Source organism: Anomaloglossus baeobatrachus, chromosome 6 (genome assembly GCF_048569485.1).
Source record: "Anomaloglossus baeobatrachus isolate aAnoBae1 chromosome 6, aAnoBae1.hap1, whole genome shotgun sequence".
NCBI classification, from domain to species: Eukaryota; Metazoa; Chordata; class Amphibia; order Anura; family Aromobatidae; genus Anomaloglossus; species Anomaloglossus baeobatrachus.
Window position 1 is genome coordinate 380323791 of NC_134358.1, and position 27570 is coordinate 380351360.

The window sequence follows — 27570 nt, forward strand, 5'->3', positions numbered from 1 at the left end:
GGATGTTCGGAGAACTGAAAACCATGAACCAAAAGAACAATTCAACATGAACAACATGTGTACACAAAAGAACAACAGCCCGAAGGGAACAGGGGCGGGTGCTGGGTCTCCCAATAGGAGCTAGAAGAAAAGGAATTTACGGTAAGTAAACAAAATTCCCTTCTTCTTTGTCGCTCCATTGGGAGACCCAGACAATTGGGACGTCCAAAAGCAGTCCCTGGGTGGGTAAAAGAATACCTCGATAAAAAGAGCCGAAAAAAAACGACCCCCTCTTACAGGTGGGCAACAGCCGCCTGAAGGACTAGCCTACCTAGACTGGCGTCTGCCGAAGCATAGGTATGCACCTGATAGTGTTTCGTGAAAGTGTGCAGACTAGACCAGGTAGCTGCCTGACACACCTGCTGAGCCGTAGCCCGGTGCCGAAGTGCCCAGGACGCACCCACGGCTCTGGTAGAATGGGCTTTCAGCCCTGAAGGAATCGGAAGCCCAGAAGAACGGTAGGCTTCAAGAATCGGTTCCTTGATCCACCGAGCCAAGGTTGACTTGGACGCCTGCGATCCCTTACGCTGGCCAGCGACAAGGACAAAGAGCGCATCAGAACGGCGCAGGGGCGCCGTGCGAGACACGTAGAGCCGGAGTGCTCTCACTAGATCTAACAAGTGCAAATCCTTTTCACATTGGTGAACTGGATGAGGGCAAAATGAAGGTAAGGAGATATCCTGATTGAGATGAAAAGGGGATACCACCTTAGGGAGAAATTCCGGGACCGGACGCAGAACCACCTTATCCTGGTGAAAAACCAGGAAGGGGGCTTTGCATGACAACGCTGCTAGCTCCGACACTCTATGGAGCGATGTAACTGCCACTAGAAAAGCCACCTTCTGCGAAAGACGTGATAAAGAAACATCCCGCAGCGGCTCGAAAGGTGGTTTCTGAAGAGCCCTTAGGACCCTGTTAAGATCCCAGGGTTCCAGCGGCCGCTTGTAAGGTGGGACTATGTGGCAAACTCCCTGCAGGACTGTGCGGACCTGTGGAATCCTGGCTAGACGCTTTTGAAAAAACACGGAAAGCGCCGATACTTGAGAAAGCCGAGAGACAAACCCTTGTCCATTCCGGATTGAAGGAAGGAAAGAAACGTGGGTAAGGCAAACGGCCAGGGAGTAAAACCCTTATCAGAGCACCAGGATAAGAAGATCCTCAAGCCCTGTGATAGATCTTGGTGGACGTTGGTTTCCTGGCCTGTCTCATAGTGGCAATGACATCTTGAGATAACCCTGAGGACGCTAGGAGCCAGGACTCAATGGCCACACAGTCAGGTTGAGGGCCGCAGAATTCAGATGGAAAAATGGCCCTTGAGACAGCAAGTCTGGACGGTCTGGGATTGCCCACGGTTGACCCACCGTGAGGTGCCACAGATCCGGGTACCACGACCTCCTCGGCCAGTCTGGAGCGACGAGGATGGCGCGGCGGCAGTCGGACCTGATCTTGCGTAACACTCTGGGCAGCATCGCCAGAGGAGGAAACACATAGGGAAGTCGAAACTGCGACCAATCCTGAACTAATGCGTCCGCCGCCAGAGCTCTGTGATCTTGAGACCGTGCCATGAATGCCGGGACTTTGTTGTTGTGCCGAGACGCCATGAGATCGACGTCCGGCGTTCCCCAGCGGCAACAGTTTTCTCGAAACACGTCCGGGTGGAGGCTGTGGCCTCCGCCCACAGCAGAATCCGCCGAACTTCCTGGAAGGCTTGACGGCTGCGCGTGCCGCCCTGGTGGTTGATGTACGCGACCGCCGTGGCATTGTCCGACTGTATGCGGATCTGCCTGCCCTCCAGCCACCGATGGAACGCCTTTAGGGCTAGGTACACTGCCCTTATCTCCAGAACATTGATCTGAAGGGAGGACTCTGTCGGAGTCCAGGTTCCCTGAGCCCTGTGGTGGAGAAAAACCGCTCCCCACCCTGACAGACTCGCGTCCGTCGTGACCACAGCCCAGGATGGGGGCAGGAAGGATTTTCCCTTCGACAGAGAAGTGGGAAGAAGCCACCACTGAAGAGAGGTTTTGGCTGCCAGGGAAAGAGAGACGTTCCTGTCTAGGGACGTCGACCTCCTGTCCCATTTGCGGAGAATGTCCCATTGGAGTGGACGCAGATGAAACTGCGCAAAGGGGACTGCTTCCATTGCTGCCACCATCTTCCCCAGGAAGTGCATGAGGCGCCTCAAGGGGTGAGACTGGCCCCGAAGAAGAGAGTGCACCCCTGTCTGCAGCGAACGCTGTTTGTCCAGCGGTAGCTTGACTATCGCTGAGAGAGTATGAAACTCCATCCCGAGGTAAGTCAGTGATTGGGTCGGTGTCAATTTGGACTTTGGGAAATTGATGATCCACCCGAACCTCTGGAGAGTCTCCAGAGCGACGGTCAGGCTGTGTTGACATGCCACCCGGGAGGGTGCCTTGACTAGGAGATCGTCTAAGTAAGGGATCACCGAGTGGCCCTGAGAGTGTAGGACCGCCACAACGGATGCCATGACCTTGGTGAAGACCCGTGGGGCTGTCGCCAGGCCGAAAGGCAGTGCCACAAACTGAAGGTGTTCGTCCCCGATGGCGAAACGCAGGAAGCGTTGATGCTCTGGTGCGATCGGCACATGGAGATAAGCATCCCTGATGTCGATTGATGCTAGGAAGTCTCCTTGGGACATCGAAGCGATGACTGAGCGGAGAGATTCCATCCGAAACCGTCTGGTTCTCACGTGTCTGTTGAGCAGTTTGAGGTCCAGAACGGGACGGAATGATCCGTCCTTTTTTGGCACCACGAACAAATTGGAGTAAAACCCGCGACCACGTTCCTGAAGGGGGACGGGGATCACGACTCCTATCTTCAGAGTGTTCACCGCCTGAAAAAGTGCCTCGGCTCGCTCGGGGGGCGGAGATGTTCTGAAGAAACGAGTCGGAGGACGAGAGCTGAACTCTATCCTGTAACCGTGAGACAGAATGTCTCTCACCCATCGGTCTTGGACATGTGGCCACCAGGCGTCGCAAAAGCGGGAGAGCCTGCCACCGACCGAGGATGCGGTTTGGGGAGGCCGAAAGTCATGAGGAGGCCGCCTTGGAGCCAGTGCCTCCGGCGGTCTTTGGCGGACGTGACTTAGACCGCCATGCATAAAAGAGTTCCTCTGGCCCTTCTGTGGCCTGTTGGACGAGGAGGATTGGGCTCTGGCTGAGGGCCGAAAGGACCGAAACCTCGATTGAATTTTCCGTTGCTGAGGTCTGTTTGGTTTGGACTGGGGTAAGGACGAGTCCTTTCCCTTGGATTGCTTAATAATTTCATCCAATCGCTCGCCAAACAATCGGTCGCCAGAAAACGGCAAACCGGTTAAGAACTTCTTGGAAGCAGAGTCTGCCTTCCATTCGCGTAGCCACATGGCCCTGCGGACTGCCACCGAATTGGCGGACGCTACCGCTGTACGGCTAGCAGAGTCCAGGACGGCATTCATGGCGTAGGATGAAAATACCGACGCCTGAGACGTCAAAGACGCAACTTGCGGAACAGAGGTACATGTGACCGCATTAATCTCAGACAGACAAGCTGAGATAGCTTGGTGAGCCCACACTGCTGCAAAGGCCGGGGCAAAAGACGCGCCTGTGGCTTCATAGATGGATTTCATCAGGAGCTCTATCTGCCTGTCAGTGGCATCCTTGAGCGATGAGCCATCTGCCACTGATACTACAGATCTAGCCGCCAGTCTAGAGACTGGAGGATCCACCTTGGGACATTGAGCCCAACCCTTAACAACGTCAGAGGGGAAGGGGTAACGTGTGTCAATAAGCCGCTCAGTAAAGCGCTTGTCCGGAAATGCTCTGTGCTTCTGGACAGCATCTCTGAAGTTAGAGTGATCGAAAAACGCACTCCGTGTACGTTTGGGAAACCTAAACTGGTGTTTCTCCTGCTGCGAAGCCGACTCCTCTATAGGTGGAGTTGGGGGAGAAAGATCTAGCACCTGGTTGATGGACGCTATAAGGTCATTTACTATGGCGTCCCCTTCAGGTGTATCAAGATTGAGAGCAACGTCCGGGTCAGAGCCCTGAGCTGCGACATCCGCTTCATCCTCCAGAGAGTCCTCAAGCTGAGATCCCGAACAGCGTGATGAAGTCGGGGAAGATTCCCAGCGAGCCCGCTTAGCCGGTCTGGGACTACGGTCCGTGCCGGAGTCCTCCCCGTGGGACCTAGGTGCCACCCCAGGAGCACGCTGCGGCGCAGACCGAGAGGGGCCTGGGGGCGATGATCCTACAGTGCCCGGGGCCTGAGTAAGGACCGATCTGGACTGCAAGGCTTCTAGTATCTTAGCAGACCATTTATCCATAGACTGAGCCATGGATTGTGAAAGCGACTCAGAGAGTTTCTCAGCCAAAACTGCAAACTCTGTCCCTGCCACCTGGACAGGGGGAGCCGGCGGTTCTGCCTGTGCCGAGGGTCCCACCAGCGCCCGAGGCTCCGGCTGAGCGAGTGCTACAGGGGCCGAGCATTGCTCACAGTGAGGGTAGGTGGAGCCTCCAGGTAACATAGCCGCACAAGAGGTACAGGTTGCAAAATAACCCTGTGTCTTGGCACCCTTGCTCCTTGTGAACGACATGCTGCTGTCTCCTAGGAGCGTGATCACTGAGGGTATATAGCCAAAAGCCAAACAATGCGGCCGAACAGAGAAAATGTATACACATACATACATATACATACATGTATGTATTATATATATATGTATGTATATATGTATTATATATATATGTATGTATATATGTATTATATATATATGTATGTATATATGTATTATATATATGTATGTATATATGTATTATATATATATGTATGTATATATGTATTATATATATATGTATGTATATATGTATTATATATGTATTATATATATATATATAATATATGTATTATATATATATATATATATAATATATGTATTATATATATATATATGTATTATATATATATATTATATATATATATATATATATTATATATATATATATATATGTATTATATATATATATATGTATATGTATTATATAATATATATGTATTATGTATGTATGTGTATATATATATATATATATATATATATATATATATATATATATATATATATATATATATATATATATATATATATATATATATATATATATATATATATATATATATATATATATACATACATATATATACACTTCGGCACCCTAGGGGGACCAGCACCGGGTGACCGGTGTGGCTTACCGACCGCCCAAAGCGGTTGTGTGTCCACCAGATTCCCTGCCCTGGGCCTCCCAGAGCTGCAGAGCTCATTCCTGAAATCCTCCACCGGCAGAATGATTGTAAAAATGGCTGCCGGAGCTCTCAGGGGAGGAGGGAGCCGTGGGCGGCGCTAATAAAGTGCGGGAATCTGGTGCCCCACAGTGATCAGTGAGGGGGGAGGAGGACACCTAAAGTATGCTCCAGCCCTCACTGTCGACCTCAGGTCGACCGTCCCGCCCTTACCCCTGACTGGCAGGCCCGGGGGCGGGAGTTATGGTACTAGGCCGCATGAAGCCGGGGACTAAATTTAATACCGCGGTCGGCGCGGTAGTCCCGGTCGTCATAAAAATACAGCAGCCGCTGCAGCTCTGTGACACGAGCGCTCCATGCACCGTCCCCAAGGGGACACAGAGTACCTTTTGGATGCAGGGCCTGTCCCTGATGATATCAAGTCTCCTGTCCGGCAGATTCCCACAGGGGCTGCGGAGGGAGCCCGGTCCCAGTGCATGGATGACCGGTTAGGATCCCACTTCTCCCAGAGCCTCTAAGGGATGGGGAAGGAAAACGGCATGTGGCTCCAGCCTCTGTACCCGCAATGGGTACCTCAACCTTAACAGCACCGCCGACTTAGTGGGGTGAGAAGGGAGCATGCCGGGGGCCCTGGGGCCCTCTTTTCTTCCATCCGATACAATCAGCAGCTGCTGCTGACTAAAATGTGGAGCTTGCGTGAATGTGTGCCTCCTTCAACACAAAGCATAAAAACTGAGGAGCCCGTGATGCACGGGAGGGTGTATAGGCAGAGGGGAGGGGTTACACTTTTTAAAGTGTAATACTTTGTGTGGCCTCCGGAGGCAGAAGCTATACACCCCAATTGTCTGGGTCTCCCAATGGAGCGACAAAGAAATGTGAATTTGTCTGGAATAAGACATTGGATCAGTGATATCAAGTCGATTGACAGTACAACTTAGAACAGTCATTTTTCTGTGCAATGTCATCTTCCACCCAAATGATTTTCCTCAAGTCGTATGTATCTATCACATTAAATCACACCCACATGGAGGAAAGGCCAGAGCGAGCAGAAGTTAACTTTTAGGGACACTAGGTTATAGTACGTAGATGTATTGTGAACAGTGGTGGAAGTTTCTAATGAGTGGGGCGCTAACAGATGAAAGTAATGACGTGCACTGCCCACTGAAGGAGCAAATGCACAGTGCAATATAAATATTTGGTGGTTGCATATAACATGTAATGATGCAGCATGTTGTAAAAATAAATAATAAAAACACCTAAAAAGATGCATGCCTTCCGGTCTCCGTGATCGCAGACTGTAGTCTGATATAATTAATAATTGTGGCAATTCATGGCTTGTAGATAACCTTTAGCCAGAATTCTGCATGAGTTGTATTGCTTGACATTTAACAATTCTTGCATATCTTTAAGTTGCGCAAAAAATGTGCAACTTTTGGAATTTTTAGGCGACAATTACATAATTACTACAGAAGTTAATTCCAGTCTTCAAATTGAGTACATTTTATTTTGTAGGCATATGGAACCTGAAAGGTGACTTATTCATAAAGAATCCCCCAACTCTTAACCTTGGTGCATCTTACTCCAGGGCACAGGTCACCACAACGGGCGTGCACACCAGTCTGGATGTATAGGGGCATGGACGTTTAGATGTTCTCATGAAAACGTCAGTCTCAAAATTCAACCAAGTATCATCAAAGAATGATGCTCTCTTTGATACTATTCATTTTGGTACTTCATTCATACATACATGACAGAATAGAAAGGTGCAGACTACATATATTTGTATTTAGGGACTTGTAACTTAATATTTACATGCAGTATCTTGCACATACTAAATACAGCAAGAGAATGACCTGAATCACACATACCAGCAGAATAAAGCTCACAGGTATGCTGGCAGGTAAGGAGACTCCTTCCGACCAGTGATCACAGATTACTGACCTGCCTGATAGACCAGAGTCCTGCAAATCAATTCTCCCCTCCCTACTTATTATCTGTTTTATTAGTGCAAGAGGTCCAAGGAAAAAGGCATTGAAATGACTAGGTCTCAAATCAATAAATACTGATTTATGACAGACTTCTTCTGCCCCTCCAGACAAAATGTAGCTATGATAAACATCTGTATAGCATAGGCACAAAATGCCAGAAAGGACACAACCAGAATGTAAGGAAGCAGGTAACCAGTGTTACAGATTAAGGGTATGTACACACATCAGGTTTTTGCTGTGCGGCACAATCCGGCGCATTTCTGAAAAACCAAATGCAGCAACAGCTGTCGCCGGATCCGTTTTTTTCCCCATAGACTTTCATTAGCGCCGGATTGTGCCGCATGGCCATGCGTTCTCTCAGTTTTTTTGCCGGATCCAGCGTAATGGTCTGATTTGGCGGGCGGAAAAACTGCAGACCTAGACGTTTTTTGTGTCATGAGAAAAATCGCATCCTGCCGGATCCGGCGCGATGCAGCGTAATGTATAATGGCTGTCCATGGACGCCGGATCCAGCGGGATGCGGCAAAAAACGGATTACATGGACGGATCAGTTTTTTTAAACTGAGCATGCTCAAACTGGCACAACACAGGTATATAAAGCTATGTAGCTCCTCCATTGCAGAAAAAAAAAGATTAAGGCTATGTTCACACTAGAAAAATGATTTTTCTTAAGAAATTTCTTAAAAGTGCACCTGTGTTAAAAAACGCACCAAAAACGCACCTGCGTTTTTGCCGCGTTTTCGGTGCGTTTTTGGTCCGTTTTTGGTGCGTTTTTACCGCTGGTTGCTCCCTGCGTTATTGTGCCAATTATCTATGGCAAAAAACGCAGTTAGCTGCAGAAAAGAAGTGACATGCTCATTCTTTTTCTTAAGAAAATCTACTGAAAGAATTTTCTTAAGAAAAAAACGCAGTGTGTGCACAGCTAATTTTTTTTGCCATAGGTTTTGCTGGGGAATGTCTGCAGAAAGGTTACAAGAATTTCTCAAGAAATTTCTGCAGCAAAAACGGACCAAAAACGGACCAAAAACGCAGGTAAAAAACGCAGTGTGTGAACACAGCCTAAAAATAGAAATATTAAACTTGCTCCAAAACCTTTGTATTTGGTGTGTGTTTTTTAGGTAACTTTACATGATTGGGTTATTTCTCAAAGGAAAGCACCTATGGTACTTTGGGGGTCTTTGTTTAAAAAAACATGGTGTATAGAAATGGGGAAAATATTTTATTTTTTAAATTAAGGATTTTTTAAACCTTAAATATGTGTTATATATGTAATAAAAGGGGGATTGAGGGATACAACCCCTTCACGACCAGCCGATTTTTCGCTTTCCCTTCTTTTTTTCGCCATTCTTCTGAGAGACGTAACTTTTTTATTTTTCAGTCAATATGGTCATGTGAGGACTCATTTTTTGCAGAACGAGCTGTACTTTTAAATGAAACAATAAGTTTTGCCATATAGTGTACTGGAAAACAGCAAAAAAAAAATTCCAAATACAGAAAAATGGCAAAAAAAGTGCGATCGCACTATTGTTTTTGAGATATTTTATTCACTGTGTTCACTATATGGTAAAACTGATGTGTGGGTGTGATTCCTCAGGTCAGTGCGAGTTCGTAGACACCAAACATATATAGGTTTAGGGTTAAAAAAAAAAAAAAAACAACACCAAAAAACGGATCCGGCAAAAAACGGACAGAAAACCGGATGCGCCGGATGAAAAAACGGATGCACCTGATCCGGTTTTTGCTGGATCAGGTATGCCGGATCCGAAAAAAAAACGGTCCCGCGCATCCGTTTTTTCACAAATTTTGCCGGATCCGTTGCGGGACTCACACGCCGGAATATGCCTGACGGCAAAAAACGGATGTGTGCACTTAGCCTAATAAGGATTTCTTCTACTAAGACCCACAGGTAATAATCAGACATACCTCAGAATATTTCCCTCGGTAGTTGCCCAAGCTCTTCTCCATCCTATGGAGTCTATGAAAGAGTTGATCTTTGGTGAGCCCTTCATGAGTACCTGCAGCATCTTCTGCTTCACTCTCAATATCTGAAGGTGGATCGAACACTGGCCCTGAACTCTCTCCATCAATCCGGTTCAAAGATTCACGTGAACTGCTTCGCACAAGAGATTCTTTGGATGGAGATCGGAACAAGGTTTCTTTTACTGGGCTTCGAAATAGTGACTCCATTGATGGGACACGGAGTTGAAGCTTTTGGGCAAAAGACTGAGGTTCGTTCTTCTGAAAAAATTAACATTTTATTGCGTCAAAAATATTAAAGTACTGTAACTACAACACTAAAGAAGGTGTAGGGCACCATATTAACTGAGGTCATAAACACTATAATTTTTTGATAGCTGTAGAGAGATGAAGTCATTGTGGTGGAGGAACATGGCATGCCAAGCATCACCCTAATGATGGGCAAATAACTATTCATGTAACAAATCCCAAAGTGCTATTCCAGTATTCGTCACGAATAACGAACCTAATGCAGGTCATTGGGGAACCTCAGCATTTTTCTTGTATTGCCGAATACTGGAAAAGCTTGAGTAACCAAGTAAATTTACAAACCCAACTCATTACATTGGTTTTAGCAAGAGTAATAGGCCAAAATTCGAGAATCTTGTAGTGAGAGGTTTGTGTTAGACTACCAGATGCATGTGACCCTAGATGGACATTTTAAAGTGAACCTTTCAGGTCCAATATGCACCTAGAACCACGAGCAGTTCTGGGTGCATATTGCTAATCCAGGCATAATCGTCCCTATATCTAGTAGCATAGATAAAAGAGATCCTTACAAAAAGTATTTCTAAAGATCCTTTATGATATGCTAATGAGCGCAGGGCCAAGGGCATTATTACCCCTGACTAGTCTGCCCTCTTTGTAGGTTAGCATGCCCACAGTGGTGTGCCAACATGCTATTCAATGCATATTGCCCAGCGTCATCAGTGGTGATGCTCATACCTGTATCAGTTGTCAACGCTTCAGAATGCCAGGTTTAAGCTTAGTGCACATGATCAGAAGTCCTGGGACTTCCAGTAATGTGCAGCAGACCTCTCTGAGCCAGGACGTGTACACCCAGCTTCATAGTGCTCATAACCGGAAGAGCCGGGACTTCTGATCATGCGCACTGACAACACACTGGTGTGCACGTCACCGCTGATGACAGTGGGCAGTCAATAGCATGTTAGAAAGCATGCCCCTGTGGGCATGCTAATATGCTAAGAGGGCAGACTACTACTCAGGGGAAGAACGCCCTTGCAACTGGTCCCCGTGCTCATTAGCGTATCATAAATGATCTTTAGAAATACTTTTTCTAAAGATCCCTTTATCTATGCTACTGTATACAGGGACGGTTAGGCGGGCTTTACACGTTGCGACATCGCAATTGCTAGCGATGTCCAGCGTGATAGCACTCGCCCCCGTTGCACATGCGATATGTGGTGATTGCTGCCGTAGCGAACATTATCGCTACGGCAGCTTCACACGCACATACCTTGTCGGCGACGTCTCTGTGACCGCCGAACAATCCCTCCTTCAAGGGGGGGAGGTGCGTTCGGCATCACAGCGACTTCACCGCGACGTCACTAATCGGCCGGCCAATAAAAGCTGAGGGGCGGAGATGAGCGGGACATAACATCCCGCCCACCTTCTCCCTTCCGCATTGCCGGCAGGACGCAGGTAAAAAGATGTTTGTCGCTCCTGCGGGATTACACAAAGCGATGTGTGGAGCTGCAGGAACGACAAACAACATCGTACCTGCGGTCGAACCGACATTATGGAAATGAACGACGTTACACAGATCAGCGATATTGTTTGCTTCTGTGCTCGTTCATCATTGCACCTAGGATTTACACGTTGCGATGTCGCTACCGGATGTGCGTCACTAACGACGTGACCCCGACAATATATCGGTAGTGATGTTGCAGCGTGTAAAGCCCCCCTTAGGCAGGGATTAGCAATATGCACCCAGAACGGCTTGTGGTTCTGGGTGCATATTGCACCCGATCAGTTCACTTTAAGACAATGGCATACACTCAAAACATGTATAAAAACTTCTGAACCACTGGAAATGTGATGAAACAAATAAAAGGTAAAATAAATAAATTGACTAGTATTATTTTGACATTTCACCTTCTTGAGATATAGCAGTCATCCTAATTGACCAAAGAAATGGAATACTTACTACCATTCAAAGGGAATATGTCAGCAGGATATTACCTGCCAAAACTATAGATGCGCCTTTAGCTCATTCAAAGACAAGTCCAGCAATACTTTACATGGCCAGTCATTCCTCCATAACTGAGAAATCAGCGTTAGAACTGTTGCGCAAATAAGGTTGCAGATCAGAAGCTTTTGCCATTCCAGATCTATTCCCCACCAATTGCCGCCTCTTCCTACTTGACTGACAGCCTCTATGCTGTGGAACCAGAGGCAAAGGAGACGTCAGTCAAGCAAGACGAGACAGCAAGGGCCGGAGAATTGAGCTGGAGTGACAGAGGCCTCAGAGATACAGACTCATTTGCATATCAATTCAAACACTGATATCTCAGTAACAGTGTAATGGACTGGCCATGTAAAGGTATTGCTGGGACTTGCCTTTGAAAGAGCTCTAGGTGCAAACAAGTTGTCAGTGAAATTCTGCAGACAGATTCCCTGTAGGCTAAGTGCGCACGTGTGCGTATTGCATGCAGTCACGCTGCGTTCTGCACCGCAGCGCAACTGCATGCGTCCTGCGTTCCCTGCACAGTCTATGGAGATTGTGCAGGAGCCGTGCGCACGTGGCATATTAGAACGCTGCTGCCCGAATCGCTGCGTTCTAAGAAATGACATGTCACTTCTTCCTTGCGGTTTGCATGCTGTCTATAGGGAGAGGCAGCATGCAGAGCGCACGTTCTCTGCCGGCACCATGCGCTTCAGAACGGAGCTTTTCAGCTGCGCTCTGAAGCGCACCTTTTAGGTGCGGTGCAGAGCGCACACGTGCGCACATAGCCTTAATTTCATGAATTGTACTATTGAATGTGGCTAAGGAGTAGTAGATGCATAACTTAACCGATATATAGTACAAAGCACATTCATTATCCCACTAGTTTACAATTCTATGATTAGACACCCATAAAAACTTATCTGAGCTCCTATATTGAAGGGAGGGTTAGTTTTATGTGCAGAGCCAAATGTAAAATGGACATTCCAGAATCCACATCAGATCAAGCAGTGTTTCGACATAGAGCAGCAAGTCCCAGGTAAGAGCTGGAACACTATGTACAGCATACCTGACTTGAAGCTGGGTCACTGCCATTCATACTGTCCGCAGACCTTGATCCATTCTGTTAGACAATAAGAAAAAAGATAATTACATACATGACATATGGAGTTATTTGGATGTATTCATACTAGCAAGATAAACTGAAGTAATACAATCTGCTAAATTAGCAACATTAAAATGATTAATACATTATTGTCATAGAAGTTTAATGCAATATGTATACAGGACAATGTACATTACAATCTATATAAACATCTACGTGTTGGGTCTGGACAACATTTGATGTTGGTAGATCTCATCTACACCCTGGGAAATCCATGAATAGTCTGCAAGAGGGTGAAAGGGTTATGGTCGCCATATACATTAGACCAAAGCCGGCTGATTCTGCTGATATTGGCGGGCTTTTGGACAGTAATGTGTATTGGGCCTCCCAATTCTCTCTAGACAAGATTACTTCAGAAGGATCTTGAAGGTCAGATTTCTGGTGTCACTCCTTGAGAAAGCAGGAATGCTCAGCCGAGCACAGCATTCCTGTATCAGGGGGACATGAGAATTATCGGTCGGCAGAACAGCTATATACAGTGTATGGTAAAGCTTTACTTGGTTTGCTTTCCCATTCATTCATTTTCCTGGAGATAGGCAGCACAATGATGAGTGGAATATATTTATCTAGCACTTTCTTTTGAGTTATGCCACTTTGGTCATTTCTTTTATTAGAGGCCTTTTTATTTCATAAATTAATAGTACACGTGAAAATAAGCAACATTGTGATATATCATCTCAGAGGCATGTTATTTTCTCCGTCATGACGGATTTTTCAATCTCAACTCATGGATAAATCTGTAGTCAGTAAAGTCAGATCTTCCATTTAGGCCAGAGTCACACTTGCGAGTCTCACATCGCATGGCGCGGCCGCAGGCTCTCCAGACACAAGCGGGTCATCTGCATGCATTTCTATGCAGCTTAAGCGCGCATGTCCGGAGAGCTTCAGGCCGTGCAGGGTGATGCGATGCGAGATTCGCACGTGTGACTCCGGCCTTATTGAAAAAGATGACCGCTACTGCTCATTAAATTCTATGGAGAAGGAAGGTGGAGCTAGAGGCAGACAACACTTTGCTGCAAGTTCTCCTGAAACAACAGTCACACTGTTAATTCAAAGTCACTGAATAGATTGAAAGGCAATGGATTAGCTGGATTTTACCCACAAACTATATGAAAGAGCTAGAAGCACATCTAAAGAAAAGTCCAGTAATGCCTTTACATAGACTAAAGGCCCCGTCACACTAAGCAACATCACTAGCAACATCGCTGCTAACGAACAACTTTTGTGACGTAGCAGCGATGTTGCTAGCGATGTTGCTGTGTGTGACATCCAACAACAACCTGACCCCTGCTGTGAGGTCGTTGGTTGTTGCTGAATGTCCTGGGCCATTTTTTAGTTGTTGCTGTCCCGCTGTGAAGCACAGATCGCTGTGTGTGACAGCGACACAACAACAACTAAATGTGCAGGCAGCAGGAGCCGGCTTCTGCGGAGGCTGGTAACCACAGTAAACATCGGGTAACCAAGAAGCCCTGTCCTTGGTTACCCGATATTTACCTTCGTTACCAGCCTCCTCCGCTCTCACTGTCTGTGCCGGCTCCTGCTCTGTGCACATGTAGCTGCAGGACACATCGGGTTAATTAACCCGATGTGTGCTGTAGCTAGGAGAGCAGGGAGCCAGCGCTAAGCAGTGTGCGCTGCTCCCTGCTCTGTGCAGCTGCACCCTGTACTCTATACCCTATATATGTACCCTGTGCAGCTGCACCCGGTGTGCGCTGCTCCCTGCTCTGTGCACATTTAGCTGCAGCACACATCGGGTAATTAACCCGATATGTGCTGTAACTAGGAGAGCAGGGAGCCAGTGCTAAGCAGTGTGCGCTGCTCCCTGCTCTCTGCACGTGTAGCTGCGTGCGCTGGTGGTAACCAAGGTAAATATTTACCTTAGTTACCAAGCACAGCATCTTCCACGCGGCGCTGGGGGCTGGTCACTGGCTGCTGGTGAGCTCACCAGCAACTCGTGTAGCAACGCTCCAGCGATCCCTGCCAGGTCAGGTTGCTGGTGGGATCGCTGGAGCGTCGCAGTGTGACATCTCACCAGCAACCTCCTAGCAACTTACCAGCGATCCCTATCGTTGTTGGGATCGCTGGTAAGTTGTTTAGTGTGACTGGACCTTAAGTTTCTCCTTTACGGAGAAATCAGCATTTGAATTGAGATGCAATTGAGGCTGTAGACATCCTCGATCACTCCAGCTCTATTCCCCAAACTGTGCCACTGCCTTCTGCTTGACTGACAGATCCTTTGCTGAAGTAACGCAGCAAAGAGGCTTTTAGTCAAGCAGCTTGGAAGGCAGCAATGGGAAGCGGGAATAGAGCTGGAGTGACAGAGGCATCAGATCAACCGCCTCAATTCCACAATTCAATAATGAAGAAACAGAGTGATCATGTAAAGGCAGGGCTGGCCTTGCCTTTGAGCTACATAAGCATATAAACAGTTTTGGGGCTGTGAAATCCTGCTGGCAGATTTCCTTTAAGGCTACAAGCATACATGGAGTATTTCATTGCAGAAATTTCTGTACCATTTCTGCATCTGTTGGCAACAAAAACACACCAAAATAACATGCATTTTTGCGGCAACTTTGATGCATTTTTTTGCATGCGTTTTCATTTTTTACAATGGTGAAAAATGCAAGCAAAAGCGCTGAAAGAATTGATATGCTGTAGATTACATGTGCACTACACTTCAGGTTTCTCATTGACTTTACAATCTTAAGGATTTATTTCTTGTTTTGTGACAAAACTGCACTAAAAAAGAAAAAACGCTCTAAAAATGCAGTGTGCACACAGCCAAACAGTTTTTCCCCCCCATAAATTGATAGGTGAAAGATCAATTCAGGTAAAGAAAGAAGCTGACTTCTCTGCTGAGATATATTACAAAGTTCCTTATTTTTATACAATTGTAATATACAAGTTCATCTCAATAAATTAGAATATCATCAAAAAAATCAATTTATTTCAGTAATTCGATACAAAAAAGAGAAACACATACAGTGCCTACAAGTAGTCTTCAACCCCCTGCAGATTTAGCAGGTTTGATAAGATGCAAATAAGTTAGAGCCTGCAAACTTCAAACAAGAGCAGGATTTATTAACAGATGCATAAATCTTACAAACCAACAAGTTATGTTGCTCAGTTAAATTTTAATAAATTTTCAACATAAAAGTGTGGGTCAATTATTATTCAACCCCTAGGTTTAATATTTTGTGGAATAACCCTTGTTTGCAATTACAGCTAATAATCGTCTTTTATAAGACCTGATCAGGCCGGCACAGGTCTCTGGAGTTATCTTGGCCCACTCCTCCATGCAGATCTTCTCCAAGTTATCTAGGTTCTTTGGGTGTCTCATGTGGACTTTAATCTTGAGCTCCTTCCACAAGTTTTCAATTGGGTTAAGGTCAGGAGACTGACTAGGCCACTGCAACACCTTGATTTTTTCCCTCTTGAACCAGGCCTTGGTTTTCTTGGCTGTGTGCTTTGGGTCGTTGTCTTGTTGGAAGATGAAATGACGACCCATCTTAAGATCCTTGATGGAGGAGCGGAGGTTCTTGGCCAAAATCTCCAGGTAGGCCGTGCTATCCATCTTCCCATGGATGCGGACCAGATGCCCAGGCCCCTTGGCTGAGAAACAGCCCCACAGCATGATGCTGCCACCACCATGCTTGACTGTAGGGATGGTAGTCTTGGGGTCGTATGCAGTGCCATCCAGTCTCCAAACGTCACGTGTGTGGTTGGCACCAAAGATCTCGATCTTGGTCTCATCAGACTGGAGAACCTTGAACCAGTCTGTCTCAGAGTCCTCCAAGTGATCATGAGCAAACTGTAGACGAGCCTTGACATGACGCTTTGAAAGTAAAGGTACCTTACGGGCTCGTCTGGAACGGAGACCATTGCGGTGGAGTACGTTACTTATGGTATTGACTGAAACCAATGTCCCCACTGCCATGAGATCTTCCCGGAGCTCCTTCCTTGTTGTCCTTGGGTTAGCCTTGACTCTTCGGACAAGCCTGGCCTCGGCACGGGTGGAAACTTTCAAAGGCTGTCCAGGCCGTGGAAGGCTAACAGTAGTTCCATAAGCCTTCCACTTCCGGATGATGCTCCCAACAGTGGAGACAGGTAGGCCCAACTCCTTGGAAAGGGTTTTGTACCCCTTGCCAGCCTTGTGACCCTCCACGATCTTGTCTCTGATGGCCTTGGAATGCTCCTTTGTCTTTCCCATGTTGACCAAGTATGAGTGCTGTTCACAAGTTTGGGGAGGGTCTTAATTAGTCAGAAAAGGCTGGAAAAAGATAATTAATCCAAACATGTGAAGCTCATTTTTCTTTGTGCCTGAAATACTTCTTAATACTTTAGGGGAACCAAACAGAATTCTTGTGGTTTGAGGGGTTGAATAATAAATGACCCTCTGAATAAACTTTTCACAATTTAAAAAAAATAAATAACATTCTTTTTTGCTACAGTGCATTTCACACTTCCAGGCTGATCTACAGTCCAAATGTCACAATGCCAAGTTAATTCCGAATGTGTAAACCTGCTAAATCTGCAGGGGGTTGAATACTACTTGTAGGCACTGTATAGAGTTATTAAACACACAGAGTGATCTATTTCAAGTGTTTATTTCTGTTAATGTTGATGATTTGGGTTTTCATTGGCTGTAAGCCAAAAAGTCATTATCTCAGAAAAATTACCACAAAAATATCTGCAAAGGCTTCATAAGCGTTTAAAAAGGTCCCTTAGTCTGGTTCAGTAGACTACAACAATAATGGCAAAGACTGCTGACTTGACAGATGTCCAGAAGGCAGTCATTGACACACTCCACAAGGAGGGTAAGCCACAAAAGGTCATTGCTAAAGAAGCCGACTGCAGTATCCAAGCATGTTAATAAAAAGTTGTCTAGAAGGAAAAAGCGTGGTAGAAAAAGGTTCACAAGCAACCAGGATAATCACAGTCTTGATAGGATTATTATGAAAAGGCCATTCAAAAATTTGAGGAAGATTCACAAGGAGTGGACTGCTGTTGGAGTCCAAGAGCCACCACACACAGACGTATCCAGGGTATGGGCTACAACTGTCGCATTCCTTGTGTCAAGGCACTCATGACCAATAGACAATGCCAGAATTGTCTTACCTGGGCCAAGGTGAAAAAGAACTGGACTGTTGCTCAGTGGTCCAAGGTGATGTTTTCAGATGAAAGTAAATTTTGCATATCTTTTGGAAATCGCGGTCACAGAGTCTGGAGGAAGAGTGGAGAGGCCACAATCCAAGCTGCTTGAGGTCTAGTGTGAAGTTTCCAATCAGCGATGGTTTGGGGAGACATGTCATCTGCTGGTGTAGGTTCACTGTGTTTTATCAAGTCAGTGCAGCCGTCTACCAGGATATGTTAAAGCACTTCATGCTTCCCTCCCTCTGCCGACAAGCTTTTTGGAGATGGAAATTTCATTTTCCAGCAGGACTTGGCTCCTGTCCACACTGCCAAAAGTACCAATACCTGGTTTAATACCCACAGTATCACTGTGCTTGATTGGCCAGCAAACTCGCCTGACCTAAACCTCATAGAGAATCTATGGGGTATTGTCAAGAGGAAGATGAGACACCAGACCCAACAATGCAGACGAGTTGAAGGCTGCTATCAAAGCAACCCGGGCTTCCATAACACCTCAGCAGTGCCACAGGCTGATTGCCTCCATACCACGCCACATTGATCCAGTAATTCATGTAAAAGGAGTCCAGGCCAAGTATTGAGACATTTACTGTACAGACTTTTCAGTAGGCGCCAACATTTCTGCGTTTAAAATATTTTTTTCAGTTGGTCTTATAAAATATTCAAATTTTCGGAGATGACGACTTTTGGATTTTCATTGGCTGAAAGCCATAATCATCAACATGAACAGAAAAAGACATGAATAGATCCTTCTGTGTGTAATGACTCTATATCATATATGTGTTTCACTTTTTGTATTGAATTACTGAAATAACTGAACTTTTTGATGATATTTTAATTTATTGAGACGCACTTGTATCTTTTCATGGGACAACACTGACGATGTGACACTTTCATACAATGTAAAGAAGTCAGTGTCCAGCTTATATAACAGTGGAAATTTGGTTTGGCCTCTAAATACGGTAACTCACACAGCCATTAATATCAGAACTGCTGGAAAAAGTGAGTACAACCCTAAAGTAAAAATGGTCACATTGTGCCCAATTAGCCATTTTCACTCCCCGGTGTCATGTGACTCAGTGTTACACGGTCTCAGGTGTGAATGGGGAGCATAAAAGTTAAATTTGGTGTTATCGGTCACACACTCTCTCATACTAGTCACTGGACGTTCAACATTGCGCCTCATGTCAAAGAATTTTCTGAGGATCTGAAAAAAAAAAGAATTGTTACTTTACATAAAGATGGCCTAGGATATAAGAAGATTGCCATCACCCTGAAATTGAACTGCAGCACGTTGGCCAAGAGTATACAGCGGTTTAACAAGACAGGCTCCACTTAGAACAAGCCTCGCCATGGTCAACCAAAGAAGTTGAGTGGACGTGCTCAGCATCATATCCACAGGTTTTCTTTTCAAAATAGACATATGAGTGCTGCCAGCATTGCTGCAAAGGTTAAAAGGGTGGGGGAGCAGCATGTCAGTACGCAGACCAGACGCCGCAGATCGGACAGCATCAAATTGGTCTGCATTGCTGTTATCACAGAAGGAAGACTCTTCTAAAGACGATGTACAAGAAAGCCCGCAAACAGTTTGCTGGAGACAAGCTGACTAAGGTTATGGATTACTGGAACCATGTCCTGTGGTTTGATGAAAGGAAAAAAAAAAGAAACTTATTTGGTTGTGATGGTGTTAAGCATCTACCAGGTCAGAAGTAAACAAACTAGTGTATCTTGCCTACAGTCAAGCATGGTGTTGTGAGTGTCATGGTGGTGATCTACATGAGTGCTGTCAGCTGTTGGGAACTACAGCTCATTGAGAGAATTATAAATGTCAACATGTACTGTGACATTCTGGAGCAGAGCATGAGCCCCCCTCCCCCCCGCCCCTTGGAAACATAATGACCCCAAGCACACCTCCAATACGGCCACTGCCTTGCTAAAGAAACAGAGTAAAGGTGCTGGACACGTCAAGCATGTCTCCAAACCTAAACCCTATCGAGCATCTGTGGGGCATCCTATCCTCAAACAGAAGGTGGAGGAGTGCAAGGTCTCTAACATCCACCAGCTCCTTGATGTCCCCATGGTGGATGTAATATGATTCCAGTGGCTCCTGTGAAGCTCTAGTCAGTTCCATGTACAAGAGGGTTAAGGCAGTGAGGTGCACTCACTTTTGTTGATAGTTGCTAGACAATAATAGACGTGTGGTGGGTTATTTAGAGGGCACACCAAATTTCCACTGTTTAGAAGCTAGACATGGACAACTTTACATTGTATTTAAGTGTTGTATCTTCAGTGTTGTCCCATGAAAAGGGAAAAAAAAATGTTCTAAAAATATGAAGGGTATAAGCATGTTTATTATATATTGTATGTACTATTGATTTCTAAAACAAAAATTAAAAATGGTCACTTTTTAAAGCATAGATCAACACGCCAATATTGAGGAATTTGGCTGACAATCTAATGAGCATGGGTGTCCCGGACAACTAATTGTGAAAATATTTAATTGGGCATGTCCAATTTTGGATTGGAGGATTACTTTGTTCTCGTGGAGATAAACTTGTGGCAGAGATTTCTGGTGATGGCTGAAAGAGCTCACGTGTGTATAGACGAGCCGAAGCTTCATTCACCCCTCCACATTCTAATTTGTATGGCTGACTTAAGCTCTAGGAGTCTCTGAATTTAGCTAAAGTGACTGATCCTCATGCTGTATAAATTGAAAACAATTATTAATGTAAAGAGACAAATTACTACATATTACTGGTTTATTAAAAAAAATTGCACAGTTCTGTATACAGGAATGCACAAACTCCTACTAAACTAGTGGGTAAATAGTATGAAGCATACGAGTATATTCATAACGGTATTAGTGAGATGATCAAAACACAAAAGGATCAGTTTATATAACATGCTATGTTACATGTTTTCTGAAATTAATAATTCCCTCTTACCCATGCAGTTTGTTAATGTCTGGTAATATAAAACGTATAGAAAATTACATATAATTTACGAGAGAGTACTAACTCAGCAACTATACACATAAGCAACGTATGCACAGGCTTGAGTCTAGTGTGACCTAGGCACAGCAAGTAATCAGAGCCAGAGGGAATGTGTCATGAAGGATATATTACACACTGCTAAGGGTACTTTCACACTAGCGTTATTTTCCTTCCGTTACAATCCGCCCTTTTGGGAAACAGCGGAATCCGTTAACGGATTCCGCTGTTTCCCATAGACTTGTATGGTTGACGGATTGTACCAAAAGGAGCTGCGTTGCTTCCGCTGGGCGACGCTCCGTTGCTTCCGCCCAGCGGGAGGAACGCAGCATGTAACGTTATTTTGAGCAGCGGAATCCTCTGGATTTCACTGCGCATGCTCTTTTTTTTTTTTTTTTTTTTAAATCAAACTTTATTTTGGCTCGCGGTGGCCGAACGTTCAGCTGAGCGCCCGGCCGTCGGCAAGCGACAGCGCTCAGCTGAATGACCGGCCACCAGCATGCCCGGCCGCCGGCAAGTGACAGCGCTCAGCTGAGCGCCCGCCCGCCGGCATGCCCGGGCGCCGGCAAGTGACAGCGATCAGCTGATCACCCGGCGGCCGGCATGCCCGGGCGCCAGCAAGTGACAGCGATCAGCTGATCACCCGGCGGCCGGCTGCAGGGAGCGATCAGCTGATCACCCGGCGGCCGGGAGCGATCAGCTGATCACCCGGCAGCCGGCTGCAGGGAGCGATCAGCTGATCACCCGGCGGCCGGCTGCAGGGAGCGATCAGCTGATCACCCGGCGGCCGGCTGCAGGGAGCGATCAGCTGATCACCCGGCGGCCGGCTGCAGGGAGCGATCAGCTGATCACCCGGCGGCCGGGAGCGATCAGCTGATCACCCGGCGGCCGGCTGCAGGGAGCGATCAGCTGATCACCCGGCGGCCGGCTGCAGGGAGCGATCAGCTGATCACCCGGCGGCCGGCTGCAGGGAGCGATCAGCTGATCACCCGGCGGCCGGCTGCAGGGAGCGATCAGCTGATCACCCGGCGGCCGGGAGCGATCAGCTGATCACCCGGCGGCCGGGAGCGATCAGCTGATCACCCGGCAGCCGGCTGCAGGGAGCGATCAGCTGATCACCCGGCAGCCGGGAGCGATCAGCTGATCACCCGGCGGGCGGGAGCGATCAGCTGATCACCCGGCGGCCGGCTACTGGGAGCAATCAGCTGATCACCCAGCGGCCGGCTGCAGGGAGCGATCAGCTGATCACCCGGCAGCCGGGAGCGATCAGCTGATCACCCGGCGGGCGGGAGCGATCAGCTGATCACCCGGCGGCCGGCTACTGGGAGCAATCAGCTGATCACCCAGCGGCCGGCTGCAGGGAACGATCAGCTGATCGTTCACTATAGTCTGCCGCTGGTAAAACCGGGAAAAAAAAAAAAAAAATCAAAACGAATTGCGTTGTTTTGCAGCATCCGTTGCATCCGTTGTCACTATATGCAACACATCCGTTGCATCCGTTACACAACGCAATGCAACGGATACCGTTCAACGCAAGTGTGAAAGTAGCCTTACATGTGCTTCCATCTTCTCAGCTCACTCCATAGAACGTTATGAGCACCATCATTTATCTCAGTAATTAATAGAATGGTCTATATTCACTAATGACAAATTAACCCACTGAACCAAGATTTTCAAGAATTCATTTTTTATAAAGCAAAGACTGCTCGAGTAAGATATATTACAAAGTTTCCTAGTTTCATATGTTCTAATTAGAGATAAGTGGACCTGAACAGTAAACCACGCTGACCACTTGCTGGGGCATCCCTGGGCTCAGGTACGCTTGGTGCTGCCTGGTGGGAGCCGCTGGCAGTATTTAAACTGCTCTAACAGGCCATAAAAAAACAGCATTATCGGCAGTAGTGTGTACGAAAAAAAAAAAAAAAATTCCCGTCCACCCTCCCCCGCGTGTGTTCTGTGCATGGCTGGCTGTGTGGGTGGAGAACTGATCTGCCCAATTAGTGACTTCCAATGAGACGCAGGTCACAAACTGAACTTGAGCTAAAGTCTGGCTGAACCCGCAGAGCCCGAACTTCAACTATCTCTTGTATTAATGAATTATGAAAAAGTAAAAACAGCTATTCTGTAAATGGGTTATCTGGCAGCTTCCCAATGATGGCCTACCCTTAGGATAGGTCATCAGTATCTGATCAGTGTAGGTGCAACATCTGACACCGCCGCCGATCAACCATCAGCAGCCAGAAGTGCGCATTTGCAGGTCTGTCCAACACAGCTGTGTCAATTGTATAGTGCATGTACAGGACTTTCTTCTTCAAACCTATAGATGGCCATGATACTGTCTTAGTATGTACAAGGTGGCCATAAAATAACCTAAGGTGTTTGGAGCCGTGTGCAGACTGACCCAGTGGACAGAAGTGGCTGAAAATTGGTATGTATGCTATTAAAGGCATGGGGAAACGGAAAGCATCTTTAATAAAAATGTATACCACAACTCCCCACCAGATGAAAAAGTGGTGCTGTACAGTGAGCGAGCGGCCCAAAAACCGCGTGCCGATAATGGAGATGTCTCAATTGTTCCACAGAATAGCATAACTGTTCAATATGGCCTCCATCATGCATGGTGATCATGTTCATCCTATGAAGAACATGCTCGACACTTGCATGTAACATGGCTGGTGGGATGTTCAGCACTACCAAAATGATGCGGTCTTTGGAGGTCAGCCAGCGTGTCGACATTTCCCAGATAATCACGCTCTTTCAAGTGTCCCCACAACCAGAAATCACAAGGATTGAGATCAGGCGAACACGGTGGCCATGCGTTAGGGAAGGAGCAGCTCTACATCCTGTCATCAGGAAAATGTGCACGCAGAACATTCTTCACACAATTTGCGATGTGAGGAGGTGCTCCATCATGCATGAAGGTGGTCATCTGAAGACACTGCCACTGGTGGAGTTGCAGAATGACCACCGTTTCCAGAATTGTCTGGTATCTCGCTGTTGTCCTGGAACAGATAGCAACTCCAGTTGGCCTCATTTCTTAGTAAGAGAATGGTCCGAGGATGAATGATTAGGTGAAGCTACACCAAATGATTACCTTTGGCGAAAGCAGCGAAACCGCCTCGACCTCATGAAAATTTTTGGTAGCCCAAATGCGACAGTTTTTTGTGTTCACCGTTCCATTCAGGTAAAAATGCGCTTTGTTGCACCACAGAACATTCCATGGCCAATTGCCATCTGCTTCCACTCTCGCCAGAAACAAATGCAAATGTCATGCGGGTATCATTGTCACGAGGAAGAAGGTCCTCCGCAAGACCTTTTGGAGAATTTGCCACACTGTGCTGTACGGGAGCCCCAATTGCCTGGTAACACTGCTGTTCCCGGCAAGGTTGCTAGTGCCCTGTTCCACATCAGCAGTGGCAATGTCCTCCACAACCTTTCTGCTTACTGGTTGTCACCTGCACCCTGGCTGAACACTCAGTAACCCAACTGCCTCAAAACATGTCATCATCTGTCTCAGCGAATTTACAACCATTGGACCGCTACATGTGTGAGGGTCTTTCAAATGATGAAAGGCTCTCAGTGCAGCTGTAGCATTACTGGCATTCTCATAAAACAACCGCACTAACAGCGCACGATCCAGCAAAGAGGCAGGCAGGCATCTTGCAGACTGAGTTGCAAGGCACACTCACTTTAGAGTCCCACTTTTTCACCTGGTGGGGAGTTGTGTTATAAAAATTTTTTAAAGATGCCTTCTGTTTCCCAATGCCTTGAATAGCCATACATACCAATTTTCAGCCCATTCTATCCACTGGATCAGTCTGCACATGGCTCCCAACACCTTAGGTTATTTTATGGCCACATTATATAGTCAGAAGCTATTTTTTCACTGTAATTACTTTTATAAGCAAATGAGGGGGCTTCAGTGCCCCCTTGGCGTGGCCAAGAGCATCTTTACACCCCTCATTTTGCATATTGAGCAGTTCCCCTACACTCGCTTGCTCAGAGTCAGCAATGCGCAATCAGCAAAACTTCTCATCAGTCTTACTGAATACAAAGACATTTTCTATGTTAAAGGGAACCTGTCAGGTGCAATATGCACCCAGAATAACGAGCAGTTCTGGGTGCATATTGCTAATATCTGCCTAACCGTCGCTGTATACACTAGTATAGATAAAGGGATCTTTAGAAAAAGTATTTCTAAAGATCTTTTATCGTATGTTAATGAGCAAGGAAACTAGCCCACTGAGTGTTAGTTCCCCTGGCTAGTCTGCTCCATTAGCATGTTAGTACACCCCTATGCGCGTGCTAACATGTTAATGAATGTGCAGCGTCAGAGGATGATCTCACTCACCTATCCGCCGCCATCGCGTCCGACACTGGATATCAGTTCACTGCGCATGACCCCGGAGTCTAGGTCATGCGCACTACTTCAGTTTGAAGCCAGGATGCGTATACCTGGCTTTATAAAACGCATGACCGAAACTCTGGGGTCATGTGCACTGAACCGAAATCCAGCGTCGGACGCGATTGCAGCGGAGAGGCGAGTGAGATCATCCACTAACGCTGCACATTCATTAGCATGTTAGCACGCCCACAGGGGAGTACTAACATGCTAATGGAGCCGACTAGCCAGGGGAAGCAACGCCCAGGGGACTAGTCGCCTCGCTCATTAGCATACGATAAAAGATCTTTAGAAATACTTTTTTTTAAAGATCCCTTTATCTATGCTAGTGTATACAGGGACAGTGCGGCAGGGATTAGCAATATGCACCCAGAACTGCTCATGGTTCTGGTTATATTTTGGATCTGACAGGTTCCCTTTAAGTAGCTTTGTGCAAATGCTGCAGATTTTCAAAAATATGTTTAGACATAAAGAACCAAGAAAAAGAGGTATTAACTGTTAATACTGCAGGTTAATGAGTCAGGAGCGATGGGTAACTACTTGTGCGTTTGCCTTGTCTAGAAAGAAGCACTTGCCTATTAATGCAGAAGCAAGTTAATCCATTGTATGAAAACCCCACATAGAAACACACAGAGCCCATAATGAATTTAGTGCGGGTTACTAACACAAAGCAATAGGGGATTACTACTGGAGGGTCTAGAAGCAGATCTAGAGTAACTCCACTTCCAGGAAGGAATGGGTGGACTCACCACACTGCCACTCAAGGGTTTGGACCTTTTGGAGTGGTCCAGAGCAAAAATAGTGTATTCAGAGAGTAAAGCAGGCTCTGCTATCATCCCGGCCAGCAGCTGTGCCACACAATACAATGGAACGAGGAGACAATCAGAAGAAATGTTTTTCACATTACATTTCATACCCCATGTAAGATGTAACATTTACTTTAAAAAATAAATCCGATAGCTTGTGATAGTAAGTGATTTTTACAACATACATACAAAAGAATACAAATTATTTTTTTTTTTTTAGATTAAAAGTGGTGGTCTGAAGGCAAAAGTAAATTTAATTTTACAGCTCTATTTGATGCTATAATCAAAGCTATTTTCGCTTATACTTGTATTAGAAATTCCCTACCATTTCTCAACTACACTATCTGCTGTTCTATTTTTTTTTTTTTGTTGTTTCCTGTCTGATGAGGATTCGTTTTATAATCTCAATGCATGCTGGGATACTCAAACGAAGCGTCATCAGGAGGCAGAGTCTGTGGCAGTGACCGCAGCCTCTATCCCCTCCCTGATACGAAGCGTCATCATGGCATGCATTTCAGGGGCTGGTCTGTCCCTCCTTGCGCTGTGTAAACAGTTCACAGCAGCCACTCAGTTATCAGCTCAGAACAGTAATAATCAGCCAGACGTCACTGTGTATGACATAATGGGATTAGATATAGAGCTCAGCGGAGTGTACCACACATTATATTAGATACATATGACCACACTCCGTCCACTTCTAGGGGAGCGGCTCTGAGGGCTGTATCTCACATGACGGGCACTAGATATGAATGACAACACTCCGTCCACTTCTAGGGGAGTAGTGTAATGTATGACTTTGCTCCATCCAATTCTTAGGCATCAATTTTCACGCATACTGGAGACATTTAGACACATGTAAAAATTATAATCTATGGTGCTAGACAGATCGATAGGAGGGACCAATGGCCAGACGCAGACATATAAATCGATGATTTTCTGTGAATTTGATAGATAAATGAAAAAATTATATATGTAAATTAGATGGTAGCTAGAGAATAGATTGTACAGCTTTCTATTAACCAAATAATTACAAAAAAACAAAGTGGGGTCACCCCATTTTTGATAACCAGTAAAGGTAAGGCCAGTTTCACACGTCAGTGAAGAACGTCGGTGTAAAACACGCACATGTCCTTCCGTGTGCCGTGATTCACGGCACACGTGGGTTGTCTAAATGCAATCCGGGCTCCGTTCTCCGTGGTCCGTGATTGCACTTAGAGATCAACTCACCTGTGCCCGCTCCAGCTCTCCATGGTGCTGAACGCTCCCGCGGTGCAGCATCCGGCCGGCGCGGATCCCCGCAGTAGCTGCTTCCGGGTCGGCTGTGTCGTGCATTCATGTATATGCCCGACAGTAATGAGCCGGCTCAAAAGCAGCAGACAGCACAGGCTGCACAGAGCGCCGCTGAAGCCGGGTGAGTAAAAATGATTTTTATTTTATATGCACGTTTTTTTCTGGCACGTGTTTCACAGATCACACCACTGCGTGGTCCGTGGGACATCAGTGATGCCAGAAAAAAATGGACATGTCTCCGTGCGGCAATCA

The 27570-nt window shown here is 46.2% G+C and overlaps 1 protein-coding gene across 5 annotated transcripts in view; it reads right to left on the reverse strand.

The window, feature by feature from the left end:
- The window catches only part of GOLGA4 (golgin A4), a 246749-nt gene that overhangs the window by 182725 nt on the left and 36454 nt on the right, over positions 1 to 27570 (reverse strand). For 3 of the 5 annotated variants that reach the window (XM_075315051.1, XM_075315053.1, XM_075315050.1), the window contains 3 exons: positions 25972 to 26070; positions 12584 to 12637; positions 9237 to 9551 (listed from right to left, as the gene is read on the reverse strand). In XM_075315051.1, coding sequence (XP_075171166.1) covers positions 9237 to 9551; positions 12584 to 12637; positions 25972 to 26070 — 468 coding nt within the window. The remainder of the gene's footprint in view (positions 1 to 9236; positions 9552 to 12583; positions 12638 to 25971; positions 26071 to 27570) is intronic. The other 2 variants (XM_075315052.1, XM_075315054.1) reach the window with 2 other exon arrangements.